The following is a 19,506-nucleotide window of genomic DNA, read 5'->3' as shown; positions in this document are numbered from 1 at the left end:
CAAAGTGCATAAAGAAATTTGGTTTTATAACCAGAACATTGAAGTGAGAAAAGGAGTTATTAGCTCTTTTGATGCATTAACTGGCAAAAAAAAAAAAAAAAAAAAAAAAAAAAAAGGCAGAGTGAAGAAAGACAAAATTGTGGTTTTTTCATCTTAGACCATATTTTATGCTAAGGAAACTGGCAGGAAGCCAACATCATCTCAGGGGGCAAATTCTCATAAAAATAATGCAGCAAAATGCCTTCCTATATTAACTGATGAGTTAATAATAGTGCCTCTGGTTGGAATGCTAATGTAAAAATATTGTGCTTTTAATTATGGATTTTTAGTATCTACACCTTAAAGCTTTTATTTTGTCATTCCCTTACAGCTTCTATAGCATCGACCTGTAATGATCCCGGGACACCACAGAATGGCACTAGATACGGAGACAGCAGAGAGCCCGGAGACACTACCACCTTTCAGTGTGACCCTGGGTATCAACTTCAAGGACAGGCTAAAATTACATGTGTGCAACTGAATAACCGATTTTTCTGGCAACCTGATCCTCCTACGTGCATAGGTAATAAGATGAAATGTTAGTCTCTTTTTAAGATTAATACAGATCAGATTTCTTGTTTAAATGGTGGGTGTATGATGCTTATGCTGAAATGATGCTCTTCACAGAACCTGGTAATTTCACACTTATGGTTACTGCCAGCCTCATTCTTAAAATTAACACTAGTTTTGGATGTCAGTTGCTCACTCTATTCTATTCTTTAAACTTCATACAAGTTCAAAATTCACAAAGTCTAATAGAATTTTTAAATGGTAGAGGTGATTTGAATTTAAAAAAATCTTTTTGAAATGGCCTCATCAGAATGGTCTTCAATGTAGTGATTTATTTACATAAACTCCAATCCATTATTTATTAAAAAAAATAAATCTGAATTGTCTTACAGATTCAATAACCATCCTGTGCAATCCCTAGGAAACTAAAGATATTTTTGCTGAAGCAGGATGCTTGTTGAGAAACACAGATGCAGAGAAGGGGCTCCAAGTGACAGTGCTCTTGAAAGAAATGAGATCTGTTTCCATAACATGAGGAGAGGGTGGGAGATCTATCTTTGAAACAATTTTTGATTCTTGGTTCCATAGTTCTATATAGCATAAAGGTTTCTCTGAGGTTCTGGTTGGTAGGCTAATAATTACAGGCTTAGAAGTCTTGCTGACATGTATTTTAAGGTCATCGGTGTAGTTCTAAGATTAGAGTTAATCAACATCTATGATAAATTATCCGTAGTAGTGATTTTTTAAATCTTTATGATTTTGCTGCCTATTGATTTATAATTAAGACATACTAGTGATGCTAAAAACCAGATACAGTATGTTTTAATAGCACTAAAATAAACATAATGCTTTTTTGTTCTACAAGCCATTTTGGAAAGATGTTTTCCAAAATGGCAAATCCACAAACAGCTGCAGTCTCTAAAGTGTTTACAGATATCTCAAAAATACGGAGAAGTGTACAGGATAATGCAGGATAGTGTCTTTCACTCCGTATCACCTAGCAGGATTGGAGCAGTATATTATCGGAACATTGTCTTCTGGATACCTTGTGTGTAACATATAAATAGCAGTATCAAAATGTTTACTAAACATACTAATATTATTCACAAATTTAAAATATTTAAATAAAAAACTAAAAAAGGTCTAGAGCATTCATACTCTTTCTATGAATACCAATTACAATCCCTCCATACTACTAAAAAAACCCAACAAAAAACAAACAAACAAAAAAAAAGAAGGAAAAAAAGAATGAAAGAAAGAGAGAGTGTCTTTGGGCAAAAAGTATATACATATTGTTATTCTTCCATATACTCAAGGTGACTTTGAAGGGGAAAGCAGATTGAAGTAATCTTTTCTGTAGACATGACAATATTAGAAACCTTAAGGGTTCTGTAAAGCCATTACATGTAATTTCAAAAAATTTCATAAAGTCCTTATTTTAGTATGCAGACTTATAAATGAAAAAATATTTGTATTTAATAACAGTACTCTGAACATTGTGCAATTTCCATTCCTAATTGTTTAATCGTTTGTTCTCTATTTGTACTTTGTTACTTTGATAATGGTTATCTCAGACTGAATCATCAGCACACATAAGGAACATGTGAAACATTTCCTGGAACCATTATTTGTGAACAGAACCAAAAATAATTGAAAAACTAAAGAAAAAAAATCCCACACCCTTGATCAAAAATAACGATTAAAATACCAAAACCACAGACACAAAAAACCCCAGATACATAAATAACCTAATGTTTACATAAACAAACAAATAAATGGGGGGTGTGGGTGTGGGTTTATTTTGTTTTCATAAATACCACAAGAGGAATGCTTTCATTATTGTTTTAATAGGGGTTATGAGCATCGTTCCAAGTAAATTTTCTTGATCACACTTCAGTTCACGATTTTGAATTTTCTTGGAGCTTTTTAATGAAATTAAACTGCAAGATGTGTTCTAAGAGTGCATCTGATGTACTCCAGCCACTAGTAAGCATTCAGTCAATTGGACCAGACTAGAAATGGCCTGAAAATATCCTTCTTTAAAATGTTTAATGCAGATTCCAAATCCTTAGTACTAACTATTTTATGCTACAAATGTGTTCCTAGTTCCAGTCTGCATGGCTTGGTAATGTAGTTGCAGCCCATGTTGACTACTGTACTTTTCAGTTAGATTTCTATATGATTACCATCTTTGGAAGTTGGATTCCTTATCTGTTAAAAAACCCATTCAATTTATGGTAACTAAATAAATGTATTTGATTTTTGATGTGGGTAATACATTTACTGAGTAAATCAAACTGGGTTTTGTTACATCTATGATCAAAAGAAACTGCATCCTGCATCCTGCTGATGAGCTTTCTCAGTTCTTAAAGTAGTTCCAGTACATAAGAAACACTTCAGCTTGATAGAGATAGGATTAAGTAACAGCAAGAATATACAGGATTTTATATTTAACTCCATATATTTATTCCTTTAGAAAAAGCTTATCTGGTGCTTCTTTGAATATGCACAAAGCTCACTTTTTTAAGGAAAATACAGAAATGTTTGCTAGCTAGAAGTGGGAAGGCTCTGGTTTTGTTTTTTTTTTTTATTATTATTATCTTTGGTAAATTTAGAAAACAATTTATTCCTATTTAACAGTTAATATGTGCTTCTAAATTTAATCTGTGACCATATTCCTCTTTCTTTTTCCATTGTGACAGCTGCATGTGGAGGAAACCTGACAGGCCCAGCAGGAGTTATTTTATCACCTAACTATCCACAGCCTTATCCTCCTGGGAAAGAATGTGACTGGAGAATAAAAGTAAACCCTGACTTTGTCATTGCCTTGATATTCAAAAGGTACCATTTCTAGATGAATGCCTCTGTTTAAAAGTATTTTAAATGTCACATCTAAAAATGACATCATTTATCAACTCTTAAAACTTCTAATCATATTCTCTGGCTAAGTCCTGGAGCATACATCCAATATGTGCTATATCATTGCTTCCAAAAAACGTAAAAAAAAATAATACAGTTATATGGCACTTTTGAAATCAAATATGTTCCTAAGCAACAAAACTTTCTGTGACCTATGAATTAAAAATATTTGAAAAACAATGTCAATTTATAGAAATGCTTGATTTATGTTGTACCTTTTCGTAGAGACTTGAACTGTAGTGGAAACTATTTGTAACTCAGTTCTTAAAGGTTTTTATAAAAGCATGCTAAATATACTTTGCTTGGAGTGCATAGATCAGGAAAAAAAAATTGGTCTACTTAGTCAAGAGATAAAAAATGTCTAGATAATGTCAAATAATATTTTAAAAGTTTTATTTACTCAGTGTTTCACCATCAACCTATATTTGTTGCACAGATTTTTAACACAAATTTAAGTTCAGGGATATAGTCATATTCTTGTGTTCAGTTTAGCATTTCTATTGAATCAGGCCTATATAGTAATCTTGCTTGCTACATATATGGTTACAAAAGCAAATTATTATTTTTTTTAATTTATTTTATCATTCTCTGTCCTAAGTGTGATTTTTAAGCTAAGAATAGTAACATTCCTGTTGACTTCAGTGGGATGGTGATCAGTTATGTTTCTTTTAGGAAGAAATGATGGCATGTTCAGAATTTTGTTGTGTAATATTTTCATCTTTATTTAAAAAAAAATACACACCCCCCCCCAAAAACAAAACAAAACCAAACCCCTAGTTTCTTTCATTGGCTAATTGCAATGTGTTATCTGATAGAATATTGATACACAAAAAATGAAATCATGAAAGCCTAAGGAACTTGAAATTATATAATGAAATATACAGTAATTCTGTTCTTCAGATATTTGATCACATAGCATTAAAGGGTGGGAATAGTTCTCCCCTAATTACACTCTTTAAGATGTCATATGGTAGGTGTGATAAGCAGCATATTTCTGTGGACTGCCTAAATAATCAGCTCAAATGCTCCCTTTCAAGTAAGACAAAATAAAATAAACTTATAGTTGCTCAGTATTCATGTAGTATGCTCAGTAGTATGTTTGTGAATTCTATTTTAAGGAATATGAGTATGAGCAATATAAAGGAATTTGCAGTTTATGCTATACTTCCATTTTATAAACATTCTATAAATAATCACTGGACTGCCTAAATCTTTCCTAAATTTGATATTCTGTGCTAGAAGTTCTTATGTTTTCCAGACAGAAATCTTTAGAAATCTGAAAAAAAAAAGGTTATGCCATAGCTTCCCAGGTTTTTGCCAGTACCTTTTACAAAACTACCTGATGCTGGAGAATATTCTTGGAAACTCATCCATCTTCTGACTGATGGCAATATAGGGCCTTTTAAGGTGTAGACTGTGGGGTTGCTAATATTGTAGATATTTTCAGAGAACTGGGAAAAAAAAAAAAAAAAAAAAAGAACATTGGAGAACAAATTAAGAAGGGGAAACCCAACACTGTTATCTGTATGCATATGGGTGTCAGACAGACAAAACGGAAAACTGACTCTTTTTTTAATAAATACTGTACTTTTAGTATAAATGGACCATAACAGTAATATGGATTCATATTTTATGAAAAAGTGTGCACATACATGCTGGTAACTTTGTAATAGATAAGTAAATTGAGGTAGTTTTATGAACATATTTAATGTTTGAACACAAATAATGCACTGTCACAAATGCCCTCTGATTTATATGAAATAGCAGTGCTGAAAGAACTCCAGCTCTGCAATCCTTTCAATAACTTCCTTGATTTTTAGAATAGAACAGAATAGAATAGAATATTTCAGTTGGAAGGGACCTACAATGATCATTTAATCCAACTGCCTGACCACTCCAAGGCTGACCAAAAGTTAAACCATGTTATTAAGATCATGGTCCAGATGCCTCTTAAAGGCTGAATGGCTTGGGCATTGACCACCTCTCTAGGAAGTTTGTTCCAGTGTTTCACCACCCTCTCAGTAAAGAAATGCTTCCAAATGTCTAGTCTAAACCTCCCCTGGTGCAGCTTTGAATTATTCCCACACGCTTTATTACTGAATACCAGGGAGAAGAGCTCAGCACCTCCCTCTCCACTCCCTCTCCTCAGGAAGCTGTAGAGAGCAATGATGTTGCCCCTCAGCCTCCTTTTCTCCAAAACAGACAAAGCCAGAATCCTTAGCCACTCCTCATGACGTGCTTTCCAGGCCTTTCACCAGCTTTGTTCCTGTTCTCTGGATGCAATCAGGACCTTTACATCCTTAAATTTTGAGGCCCAGAACTGCACACATTATTCAAGGATGAGGCCACACCTAGGCTGAACAGAGCAGGATAGTCACCTCTTTTGACCATCTGGTTATACTGTGTTTGATGCACCCCAGGATGCAGTTTGTCATCTGGGTTGCCAGGGCACATCACTGACTCATATTGAGCCTGCTGTTGACCAGCAGCCCCAGATCCCTTTTGTCAGGGCTTCTCTCAAGCCACTTCTCTCCCAGTTTATACTTGTGCCCAGCATTACTCTGTCCCAGATGCAGAATCTGGCATCTGGACTTGTTAAATTTCATCCCATTAATGATTGCCCAGTGCTCCAATCTGTCTACATCCCTCTGCAAGGCCTCTTGTCCCTCAAAAGAGTCATCAGCACCTTGCAGATTGGTATGATCAGCAGACTTGCTAATAGCGCATTCAATTTCTGCATCCAGATCGTTGATAAATTTATTGAACAGAACTGGCCCTAGAATTGAACCCTGAGGAACACCACTGGTGGCCAGCCACCAGCCATATGTAGTCCTATTTGCTACAACCCTTTGAGCCCTGCCATTCAGACAGTGCTTCACCCAGTGCACTGTGAACCTGCTCATCCCACAGATGGATGACTTGTCCAGAAGGATATTGTAAGGAGCAGTATCAAAAGTCTCACTAAAAGCAGAAAAACTACATCCACTGCCTTCCCTTCCTTCACTAGGTGGATGACCTCATCATAGAAGGATATGAGATTAATTAAATACGATTTTCCCTTTGTGAACCCATGTTGACTGTGTCTGATGATTGCATTACTCTTTAAATGCCTTTAAAGAGTACCTAGTATAATCTACTCCATAATTTTTCCAGAAACTGAGGTTAGACTAACAGGTCTGTAGTTCCCTGGGTCTTCCTTCACACCACTCTTGTAAATTGCAATAACATTGGCTAGCTTCCAGTCAGGAGGGACCTCCCCAGACTCCTAAGACCTTAGGTAGATGCTCAAGAATAGTAATGTTTCTTTGATACCTGCAAAATCTACTTTCTTAGCATACATCTTCTGTTCATTTTATCTAACATTTTTCATTCTTAGGCAGTATGCTACAGCTAAGACCTGTACTATTCTCAAGGAGCTGCCTTTGAGAAGACAGAAGTGTCTGCATAGGATGAGGATGTGGGATGAGAATAGAGAGATGTCATTTATTTTTTCACATGTGTGTTGGCTACAAAAAGATTGAAAACCATTGCACAGTACAATTTGCTTTTCCTTGGTTTCGGTCTTTAGACTTGCTATTTCTTTCAACTCTTCTAACTCTCAACTAAAAGTTCTCTGTCTTAGTGGAAGCTTCAAAACATTTTTCTCGTTTCTCTTACCTCTTGAAAATAGGACATAAAATATTTTTCATTATATGAAGCCATTTACATTTGACATTTCTTAGGAAAATGTTTTCTACTGATTTCTTAGATAAAGACATTGTTCCTTTTTGTCCAACATGATCTGGTAGACATAAAACTGATGTAATAGAAAGAAGAACAGCTGACTGCCACACTTGCAAAACAGCCAAATATTTATTTATTTGGTTTTAAAAAGATAAATATAAAGAAAAAAACCCCACTCAACTGAGTCCTTGCTTTTCTTTAGTGTAGTTTTACTTCTCTTATATTTTCTTCTTTTGTCCTAGTATATAACATTTATCTAGCTCTGTATAAATTTCTCATATAAATGCTTCTGTTTTTATGTTGTCTCAGAACTCATCTCAATTAAATTCTTCTGAAGGACTCCCACTTACTTTCATAATTTCTTTGTATAAACTTATAAATGTTATCAAATACGGCATAAAATAGATGGTTTATTGATAATAATTTACTTTATCATAAATCTCTGATATAATTTAGGTATAAACAAAGGCAAGTTGAAGGATAGTGGTCTTTCCATATGAAAGCATCTTTTTCCTAAAAAAGTGAATTTATGTTTGTAATGAGTGGATTTAATATCATTCAGTTTAGCCAAATAAAAGCTGGACTTTTAATTTAAGATAGTTGTCTGGATCATTCCTGTGGTCACTGGTAAGAGGCAGCCTTTCTGCAGCAGGTGATTCATTCCATATTGTGAAAGGTGTTCAACAGGTGGGAGCATATGCTTCTTTTTCACTGACTGTAGACAAAACCTGCATGATGGCATGATAGTTGATCTTCTGGAAAGCTGAAGGTGTTCAAATCAATGCTAAAGAGAACTCCATTGAAAGTTAGTAAATTTTCACTGTGAATCATATTTCAGAAGACTTATTTTTGGAGAAGAACGTGTGTTAGGAAGAAGATTGACAGCCACAGTCACAGTAGTGTTTAAACTCATGAAAAAGAAATAAAGATATACTCATCTTTTTCCTTTATTTTCAGTTTCAATATGGAACCCAGTTATGATTTTCTACATATTTATGAAGGGGAAGATTCCAACAGTCCTCTAATTGGCAGTTTTCAAGGCTCACAGGCTCCTGAAAGAATTGAGAGCAGTGGTAACAGTCTGTTTCTGGCTTTTCGCAGTGACGCTTCTGTTGGAATGTCAGGATTTGCCATTGACTATAAAGGTACTGTTCTCACCATAATCTATGGAAACGTAAAGGGAAAGAAATGTTATTTAGTATTTACTGAGACTCAGATCTGTTTACTTCTAGATGTACTACTATTGGAGCTGCCAAATACCTGTTTGCATTGATGCAGGTTTTAAAAACTACTTTCTTTAAATGCGTGGAGGAACATAGAAATCTTTTTTCATGAAATCACTTTCACATCACTTAAGTACATTTGCAGTTCAGGAAAAAAAGTACAGACAGAAGATGCACATCAAAACCAGCATTTGGAAGAGTTGTAGAATAATGGAATTGTCTTACCCAATTAGAATACATGGTGGCTGCTGCCGCCTTGTTGATACATACCAATATATTTTCCTTTTCACTTTATGTTGAATATACATATGTGTTTTTTAATAACTACTGCAGGACAATATTTGCATTTTTTGGGGGTACCTATTACTAGCCAAAGAATGGGTTATGCTGTTTTATAAAGAAAAACACTCATTATATGTGCTGCTTTCTTTTCTGGTCGCAAATGCCATCTTTGGCTTGATTGTCATCTCTGCTGAGATTTATTAAGCTGTTTTTCATCAGCTGAGGTGTTGCCTCTGCTTCTTATTCTTGACAATTGAAGCAAACCACGTTAACATGCATGTCAAAAATGAAGGAACAGAAATATCTAAAGAATATAGGAATAACATACAAATAAAATAAAGGGAGGTTATTAAACTATTAAATCATTATTACATTTAGTCTTAATCTTTCATCCAGCATCATGCATTATTCTCCATGTTGGCAAAGCTTTTCTTCCTAAAGTAACTGTCATAATGCATAGATGAAATCTTTGTTTGTTCCTATCTAAATTTGTGCAACAACTTGAAACAACTTATAAATAGAATATGAAAATAATTCATTCCAGGAACACTTGTTGGCCTGCAAGGAAAGAAAATGAGAAGTTAAGCAGAAGGGGATAAGGAGAAAAATATGCCTGTTGAAAATGTGCATGCATATTTTGCTATGTACTTTTTGTTCTCAGCATAGTCTGGTATGTGAGCCTTTATGCAACTGGAAGTTAAATGAAATAATAAAAATATAAAAGCAGAAAATTATATTTTTAGAAGTTACTGTATTCAATGGGGAGTACATTTGTGCCTAATAATTAAATATATTTATTAAATATATTATTTTGTATTTTATATAAAGTTTATAGAATCACAGAATGGTTTGGGTTGGAAGGGACCTTAAAGATCATCTAGTTCCAACCTCCTGCCATGGGCAGGGACACTTTCCACTAGACCAGGTTGCTCAAAGCCCCATCCAGCCTGGTTTGAACACGTCCAGGGATGGGGCAGCCACAGCTTCTCTGGGCAACCTGTTCCAGCGTATGCCTCCCTCACTGTAGAGCATTTCTTCCTGATATCATATCTAAATCTACCCTCTTCCAGCTTAAAGCCACTCTCCCTTGTCCTATCACTCCATGCCCTTGTAAAAAGTCCTTCTCCAGCTTTACTGTAGGCCCCCTTGAGGTACTGGGAGGCTGCAATAAAGTCTCTCTGGAGCCTTCTCTTGTCCAGGCTGAACAACACCTACTCTCTAAGCATGTCTTCATAGAAGAGGTGCTCCCACCCTCTGATTATATCTGTGGCTCTCCACTTGACTTGCTTCAACAGGTCCATGTCCTTATCTTGGGGTCTCCAGAGCTGAATGCAGTACTCCAGATGGCATCTCACAAGAGCAGAGAGAAAGAATCGCCTCCCTTAACTGGCTGGCTGCGTTTCCTTTGATAGAGTCCAGGATTCGGTTGGCTTTCTGGGCTGCAAGCACACATTGACAGGCCATGCTGAGCTTCTCAGCCACCAGCACCCCTAAGTATTTCTCCTCAGGGCTGCTTTCAATCCATTCTCTGCCCAACCTGTATTTGTGCTTGGGACTGACCTGACCCACATACAGGACCTTGCATTTGGCCGTGTTGAACTTCATGAGGTTCACACAGGCCCACCTCTCAAGCCTGTCTAGGTCCCTCTAGATGAGATCCCTTCCCTCCAGTGTGTTGACTGCACCACGCAGCTTGGTGTTGTTGGCAAACACGCTGAGGGTGCACTTGATCCCAGGATCCATGTCACTGGCAAAGATGTTAAACAGTGCTGGTCCCAATACAGACCCCTGAGGAGCACCACTCATTACTGGTCTCCATTTGGGCATCAAGCCATTACTGTAACTCTTTTGAGTGCAACCATCCAGCCAATCCATTGTCCACTGAGTGGTCATCCATCAAATCCATGTCTCTCCAGAGATAAGGATGCAACTTGGGACAGTGTCAAGTGCTTTGCAGAAGTCCAGGTAAATGATGGCAGTTGCTGTTCCCTCATCTACCTACACTGCAACCCCATTGTAGAAGGCCAACAAATTTGTCAGGCACAATGTATCCCTAGCAAACTCACCTTCACCAGGTCTTGCTTATTTGCCTTGTTAAAAATGGGGGTTATGTTTCCCTTTTCCAGTCCATGGGAAGGAACTTCACCAGACTGCCATGGCTGCTCAAATATGATTTGATCTTCATCTGCCAGTTCCAGCAGGACCCTGATGAGATGCATCTCATCAGGTCCCATGGAGCTGTACACCTTCAGGTTCCTTAGATGGTCTTGGACCTGATCTTCTCCTACAGTTCTTCATTGTCCCCGTTCTTGCCTTTGCCTTCTGTGACTTGGGTGGTATGGCTGGGCCACTCGTCCATGAAGACCAAGGCAAAAAAGTCATTGAACACCTCAGCCTTTTCCATGTCCCAGGTAACCAGCTCTCCTGCTTGCTTCTGGAGATGGCTCACAATTTCACTTGTCTTCCTTTTATCACCAAAATACCTATAGAATCTTTTATTGTTGCCCTTAATGCACCTGGCCTGATTTACTGATATCAGCACTTTAGCTTTCCTAACCTGCTCCGTGGCTGCTTGGGCAAGTTCTCTGTATTCCTCCCAGGCTCCCTGTCCTTGCTCCCACCCTCTGCAGGCTTCCTTTTTGTGTTTGAGTTCATCCAGGAGCCCCTTGTTCATCCATGTAGTCCTCCTGGAATTTTTGCCTGACTTATCTTGGTTGGGATGCATTGGTCCTGAGCTTGGAGGAGGGGATCCTTGAATATTAACTGGCTTTCTTGGGCCCCTCTTCCCTCCAGGGCTTTATCCCATGACACTCTAGCAAGCAGATCCCTGAAGAGGCCAAAGTCAGCTCTCCTGAAGCCCAGGGCAGTGATCTTGCTGTGCTCCCTCCTTGCTGCCCTAGGGATCTTGAACTCCACCATTTCATGGTCACTGCAGCCAAGGCTGCCCTTGAGCTTCACATTCTCCACAAGCCCCTCCTTTCTGGTGAGAACAAGGTCCAGTATAGCACCTCTCCTTGTTGTCTCCTGTGCCACCTAATGAAGGAAGTTATTGTCAGCCCTTTCCAGGTACCTCCTGGATCGCTTGTGCCCTGCTGTGTTGCCCCTCCAACAGATATTTGGGTGTTTGAAGTCCCCCATGAGTATGAGGGCTTGTGAATGTGAGGTGGCTCCTATCTGCCTATAAAGGGCCTCATCTGCTCAGTCTTTGTGGTCGGACAGCCTGTAGCAGACCCCCACTATAATGTCACCTGTCCCTGCCCTCACTTTAATGCTGATCCTTAATCTCTTGGTCAGCTCTTCATCCATGCCCAGATGGACCTCCATGCACTCCAGCTGGTCATGGACATAGAGGGTGACACCCATCCTCTTCTCCCCTGCCTGTTCTTCCTAATAAGCTTTTATGCTTCCATTCCAACAATCCAGTCATGCAAGCCATACGGCTGCATCTCTGTGATGCCAGTAATATTGTCATCCTGCAAGTGTGCACACGCCTCTAACTCCTCTTGTTTATTCCCCATGCTATGTGCCTTTGCGTGGAGGCGTTTAAGCTGGGCCCCTGCTGAAGCTGACTTACTGGCTGGAGTGGCCGGAATTCCTTTGTGTTGTTCTTTAGGTGCTCTCCTTCCTCTGCAGGGTCTGGGCGTCTCTTGCTGGCATTAGCATAAAATTGGTAGGTATGGGATGGATTAAGGTTCGCCTCCCCCAGCAACTTCAGTTTAAAGCTCTCTTGAAGAGGTTGGCAAGCCTATGACTGAAGATGCTCTTCCCCTTCTCTGTGAAATGAACCCCATCAGCCCCCAGTAGACCAGGTTTCTCAAAGCAAGTCCCATGGTCTACCTAACTGAACCCCTGACTGTGACACCAGTCTTGTAACCATTTGTAGATTTGCCACACGAAACCCCTTCCCTTTGACCAGGAAGACTGATGAAAAAGCTGCCTGTGCTCTGGAGTCCCTTACTGCTGCTCCCAGGGCTCTGTAGTCCTTTTTGACGCTCCTCAGAGTGCTCCTGACTGTATTATTTGTGCCCATGTGAAATAAAAGCAGTGGAAAATCATCAGTGGACTGTACGAGTCTTGGTAGTTTCTCAGTGATATTCCTGATACAAGCCCCCGGTAAGCAGCACAGCTCTCTAGAAAGCACATCAGGTTGGCTGATGCCAATAAAGAGGAAGTCTTTCCCTTCTTACACCTCTGCCCTGGGTGACGTGCCATGCATTGGTCACCACTCCTGGTCGCTGGCGCCCCCTAGGGCCGCCTTTTCTGGGAGTGGGGGTGTCCGCGTTAGTTACTACTGGCCCTGCCCACGCCTCCTCAGCTGCTCTCCTGTGGGCTGCCAGCTCTGGGTAGGTCTCTGTGCTCCCCTGGGGTCTCCCTGGCTCAGGGCACCCCCCACACCACCCACCGCTTCCTGCGGAATGCGTCTGCACCACAGGTGATTGCCTTGGCAAGCTTTACATTTCTGACTATGGAGATCTTGTGTTGCTTTCTGATAATATCCCTAAAGTAGTTCATTAAAATAAGTGTTTTATTATAAACAGAAGGAGGCATGCTGTAAACTTTGACTATGAACTTGTCTGGAATTTTTTAATAAAAAATCTTTGCCACCTATAATAAACTTAATTTATATTAGGTGCATCCTTCCCTACTAAAGGGCTCACATATTTAGCAAAATATTGCTTATAGAAGTAATATTACACAATATTTTAATAGATTTTAAAGGGACTGAGTTGCGTTTGAGCCTTTTGTAGGAAAAAATATTGCATAGTTATTGACAGTATAGTAATATGAATATTTTGTTTTCATTTGTTTAGTTGTAAAGAATATTCTATGCCTAATCCATTTCTGTTTGAAGATCATTCAATCATATTCTTGAAACAAAGTGATTTCTAATATGAATTATTTCTCCCAACCCTTTTCTTTGATTTTTTACCTTGCTAAAGATGATGAATTAAATCATAGTCTTAACACCAATGTCTATACACACGTTGAGTTAAAGATTTCCTACCTATTAACTCATGCCAGAAAATAACTGCTGTGCTTATTTTGTCAGCCTTCAAGCTCCAGTTGTTATTAGATCTTTTAAAATACAAAATATAAAGGAACAATACATTTTTATTGTTTAATTTATAGTATGGCAGATTTCTAACCAGAAGTTACTTAGTTCTGAGCACGATACTTGTTTAAAAAACATAATAGTGTTAAGTGGTGAATTCTACAAATAGTAGTTTTTCTTCTGAACTATTAAACTTCATTGGAGTCATTCAGCTTTTTGAGAGTTCTAATAACAAAAGGTAGGAAGAAAATACTGTTAGCTAGATCCTCTCAGTATAATTTCCTTGACTAGAGAACCAATCTAATGGAAACCTCAATGGTCCTATAGTAAGCATACAGAAACAAGAAAAAAAATTAATAAGTTGTTGAAAAAATTGAACTGGCTGGAAAAAAAAAATGTTCAATTTCAATTTCTTTTTTTTTTTTTTTTAATTGAAAGTGTATATAGATTTACTTTATTTTAACAGAAAAGCCACGGGAAGCTTGTTTTGATCCTGGAAACATCATGAATGGGACAAGAATTGGGACAGACTTTAAGCTTGGTTCAACTATTACTTACCAGTGTGATTCTGGATATAAGATTATTGATCCTTCAACTATAACGTGTGTAATTGGTGCAGATGGGAAGCCAGCATGGAACAGAGCATTGCCATCTTGTAATGGTATGTACTGCTTTCTTACCATTTCCCTTGTTCCCCAGTGCATTTAGTTTCTCACTCCCTGAGGCCTCCCTGAGGATATTTTTACTACTCATACACATATAGCTTGTATTAAAAAAAAATAATAATCTGAATTTAAAAAATAAAAATTATGATGATACAAGTTTTGGACTATACCTTAGTCACTGATGTATTGTTTTAACTTTTTTAAAATACCTTTAAATTCTGAAATCAACACATATTCTTACGTTCTCAACAATGATTATAATGTAATATGTAAGTTTCCATGGTTTCCCCTTTACATCAATTTTAGTGGAAGGCTTTGTGATCTATATGAGAATCCATATAAAATAGACTAAATAATAATTGTGAAGTATTACTGGCCTATCCACTGTGTCTTTTTATTCTCTTTGTATTATCCATTGCCAGTTTGTTTCTTAGACTGCCAGTAGGGGCAGTCCTTTCAAACAAATGATGCTTCAATATATGACTAATTTATAATAATAGTGATTTATCTGTGCTCCCACATAATCTCAGTATGTATTGTTTTCAGGTATTACCTTCCTAGCCATAGCAATTTTGAACTGCATTTTAAAAGAATGTAGCAACTTTATGCATATATTAGTTGCATTGTGCTCAGAGCAAGGACTGGGGACTGGGAGTAGGTTAAGTTACAGACTTAAGTTGTTAGACTATTTCCAGGCATGATTTTGGTCCAGACCTTATAACACTAAAATTTCTTAGTCACAGTGCAGGAGTAAGCATGGGACAGAGGCTGTCCTTGGTAGGTCACTCACATTTGTTGCTGAAAGTGACAGTAGTAGTACTAGTACTAGTATTGCTGCTTAGTCTGAAGGCCAAAGGCCAGGCTCTTGTAGTGTTTAGTGTCCAGTGTAGCTATAGCCTAAGTCCATGTTTGTGCTCCTAAATAAAAAAGGCATGGGAAACTGATGCAGTGGGTTGTTGATTATTCATGATGTTTAATGGCTACTACTCTTCATGAATTCAGATATGAAAACACCACTTTACTAGACTTCAGTCTCACATTATTTCAGGCACTTGGGATTGTAATCCCTGCCCTGACACACACACACAAGCACAACATGAGAATCATAGAATCATTTAGTTTGGAAAGGACCCTTAAGATAGTTGATGTCAACCATTAACCTAGCAGTGCCAAATTCACCACTAAACCCCATCCCTAGGCACTGTACAGATTTTAATTACCTCCAGGGATGGTGACAACCACTGACCTGGGTAGCCTCTTGCAATACTTGACAACCATTTCAGTGAAGACATTTTTCCTAATATCCAACCTAAACCTCCCCTGGTGCACTTGAGGCCATTTCCTCTTGTCCTGTCACTTGTTACTTGGGAGAAGAGAACTGACATCCACATTCTTTCAGGTAGTTGTAGAGAGTGATAAGGTCTTCCCCTGAGCTTGCTTTTCTCCAGGCTAAAAAACCCCAGCTCCCTCAGCTGTTCCTCATAGGACTTGTGCTCCAGATCCTTCACCATTTTCATTGCTTTTCTTTGGATGTGCTGCAGCACATCAATATCTTTCTTGTAGTGAGGGGCCCAAGACTGAACTCAGTATTTGAGACGTGATCTTATCAGTGCAAATATATGCCTATACATACACGCACAGAGAAACACACATACATTTTTATATGCATATATACACACATATAGAAACACAATATACATATGCACACATATGTATGTATCAATTAAACTCATCTTTTCAGAGGTGGCCAGACTATCCACAGTATTATGGATGATACAAAATTAAGGGAAGGTACGGAGATTATAGAACCACTCTGTAAAGAAAACCAGTAATTTACCAGTGGAACAGAGAACCCAGAATAATGCAAAAGTATGCATCATTTATTTCTAAGCCTTTCAGATTAGAGTAACAGGATTTCCTATATGTTAAACAGATTTGCCCACAAAAAGTGAAATTACTCTAGACACATTTTCATTATGTTATTGTTTATATACTATATCAATATTATATAAATTTATTTTTGTACATACCTTTTATTATTGTTAGTGATGCTGTTCTGATGTTGTCATTATTTTTATTATTCATTGGAATCACAGAATATTAAAACATAAGTTTATGTAGACTTTAATTTAATACCTGCAAGTATAGCCCTGAAAGCAGATAGGTCTTAATTACCCTGAACAGCTTCAGCTGGGATCTTCACTTATGACCCCTGCCTAAAGGACCAGGAGATGTATTTAAACTCAGCCCTGTGCCTTCTCTCCTTGTCTGAATTATGTTATATGTATCTGTTTGAAGTTCTGGTTTTGACTCTGCCTCCTGAATGGTCTTCAGACCTACACTGTAGCTTATCTCCTGGACAGACCTCTGTATGTATCATCACTGGAGCTGGAAGGGACCTCTAGAGATCACCTACTCCAATGTTGTTGTTCAAGTAAGGTCACTTAGAACTAGACTGTGTTTAGCTGGGTTTTGAATTTCTCTGTGAGTGAGGAGTCCACAACCTTTCTGGGCAACCTGTGCCAGTGTTTGACTAACTTCACAGTAGAAGAGTGTTTTCTTGTGTTGGGATGGAATGTCATGTGGTTTAATTCCTGATCTTTGCCTTTTGTTCTGTGAGAGGACTCTACTAAGAAGAGTCTGGCTCCTCCCATTTCTTCATTTCCTTCCATCAAATGTTTATAAACATTGGCAAGATCTCCCTGAGTTTTCTAAAACAATTCCTATATTTTAACAAAGTAGACATCAGCATTCTCACACTGAGTTCATTTTGAGGCTCATCCAATAGATAATTAAACCCCTAAAATTTTACAGGTCATTTTTCAACATAAATAATTTAGTGCTTTATTGAAAATAGTATACATAACTTTCTTTTGATTTTTTAATTGTTCTATATTTATCCAACACAAATGCTGAAACAAGGGACAGAGGAAGAGATAGTTACCCATAATTCTGAGACATCACTTTAATTTTCTGCCTTAGTATAATCATAATTCTTACTCCAAAGTGAAAATTAATGCAGTATTGAGATGCTTGTAATATCTATTCTAAATAACACTGGGTGTATAAAGAAGCAGAAACTTCTGCTGAACTAACTAACTGAAAGACTGGGTATTTTGACGCTGCTAAACCTGAGTAAAACTAAACTGGATTACACATGGAAATACTTAAAATCTGATTATCTAGTATGGCTTACTGTGTGTTCCATTTTAAAACACATACTCTTATATAAGACTTCAGTTAAGGCATGGAGATTTTTAGAGTATCATTTACATAGCTGCTACACTTTTGTCTCTAGTATTGAGTAAATTATTTCAGATTAAAAAAAAATCTTTATACTCCTTTGTGGAGTCTTAAATAACTCTGTAATAAAATAGACTTGATTTATGAGAAGGACATAAATCTGAAATTGTGAGTTATAGGGGAACCACAAACTGCTGAGGTCTGCATGAGCTTTTTGGATCCCTTTAAGTCTTATTTTACCGTAGTACTGTAATGATGGCTGTGCCAAAGATCTAAAGGAAGTAAAGAATCTTTTTTGTCACAGGGCATGATTTTGAGTAAAATTGAGACAATAATAACTTAAAGAACAATTATGTGAGTGGAAAGTGTAAACAAACTAAATTGTTATGTTTAAATATAGATATGAAATATGGATGCATTATATAAAGCATGTTTATACATCATTTTAAGGGTAGGAGTCATATAGGAGGCCAGAACCAAAATATTCTCAGGAACACCTTTTTTGTCACATAAAAACCTTTTGTAATATACAGCTTAACACAATCAAAACTGAAAACATCAAAGAAAAATTCTCATGATACAATTTAACATGGTGTTCTGAGTTTATATTTCTTTATTTATAGTTATATTTAATTGTCCTCTTTTGAACTTCTTTAAAATACTGTATGAAAAACATTACAAGTTTTGATGCATGAAAAAGAACCTAAAATGAGTGCTGTATAACAAATCCTTATGATGTCTGATAATGATGCACTTCAAGTAAATTACCCGGATTAAGTGAATTAATTGAACTTATTTCTTTGTGGTGTGTTTTTTTTATTGTTTGTTGTTGTTTTTTTTAAGGTAGCATTTTACAGTCAGACATGATGAAAACAAGTTTCATAGTTATCTAGGTAACAGTTGGCAACTTCCAGTAGGTATGTTCTGAAGCACTAATGGAAAGTCTCAGGCATACTGTTTTCATTATTAATTTCAGATTCCTTGATGAAGTTATTAAAATACACTGTCTGAAAATGTAAGTTTGGCTCACTAAAACAAAAACTACTTACAGTTAAACCTGAGAGCTCTGTTTAGGATATGTTTGACTGCCACAGCACTGCACTAATAAATTTTACATCTTTAACCTACAAGAGAACATTTCTTGCATCTTTTTCAGCTTAAGCACTCACAAGTTTTCCTTACAGAGTGAATATACTACAAAGATGTTACCATAGATACTATCAAATATATCTTATCAGAAACATAGCTAACAATAGGAAAACATGTTTTAGAAGGGAACATTTTTACAACTCCATAACTTGGGAATTTGCTCTAAACTAAGCATAAATGACATATTTCCATTCCAGTTAAATGTTCATGATTTAAGAATTTCATCTGGTAATCAGAAGACAGACTTTGTGGCTTAGTTTCTGGTATCCTCAAAGCAAGAAGAGAAAGAAATAGAAAGATTTTAAATTCATGGCATGAACTGATTCCTTGTGATGTTTGATTTTCATCTCAGCCACATAATCCTACTCAGCCTACTGATAGATTAAATTTCTCATCTTCTATTATTACTTTGGATTTTTGAATAATTCATATAAGCAGCTAAGAAAACCCACAGATTTGTAGTATTACTTGCTGCTTTTATAAGGAAGTTAAACTTGTAGAGATATTACAGGTGTGATTTTAAAGCCCAGGTGTGCTCCACAAAGGCAGATGGGCCAGGAGCCAAGGGTGACCAAAGCAGGTGCTGTGCCCTCACTCACTAGGCACAGTCCTGCAGCACATGAGCTGATGACAGCCAGAAGCTGATAACCTCGGACCAATGAGCTTGTTGTTCACCTGGACCCCAGGTCCTTCTCCTCAG

The 19,506-nt window shown here is 37.3% G+C and overlaps 1 protein-coding gene across 1 annotated transcript in view; it reads left to right on the top strand.

Moving 5' to 3' along the window:
- The window catches only part of CSMD1 (CUB and Sushi multiple domains 1), a 1,210,601-nt gene that overhangs the window by 991,317 nt on the left and 199,778 nt on the right, over positions 1-19,506 (top strand). Inside the window, exons 27-30 of the mRNA XM_037392820.1 lie at positions 371-562; positions 3,252-3,390; positions 8,149-8,336; positions 14,216-14,410. Coding sequence (XP_037248717.1) covers positions 371-562; positions 3,252-3,390; positions 8,149-8,336; positions 14,216-14,410 — 714 coding nt within the window. The remainder of the gene's footprint in view (positions 1-370; positions 563-3,251; positions 3,391-8,148; positions 8,337-14,215; positions 14,411-19,506) is intronic.

Source organism: Falco rusticolus, chromosome 6, assembly GCF_015220075.1.
Source record: "Falco rusticolus isolate bFalRus1 chromosome 6, bFalRus1.pri, whole genome shotgun sequence".
Lineage (NCBI taxonomy): Eukaryota > Metazoa > Chordata > Aves > Falconiformes > Falconidae > Falco > Falco rusticolus.
Note: the sequence above shows the minus strand (reverse complement) of the source record. Positions and strands in the feature narration are given on the sequence as shown.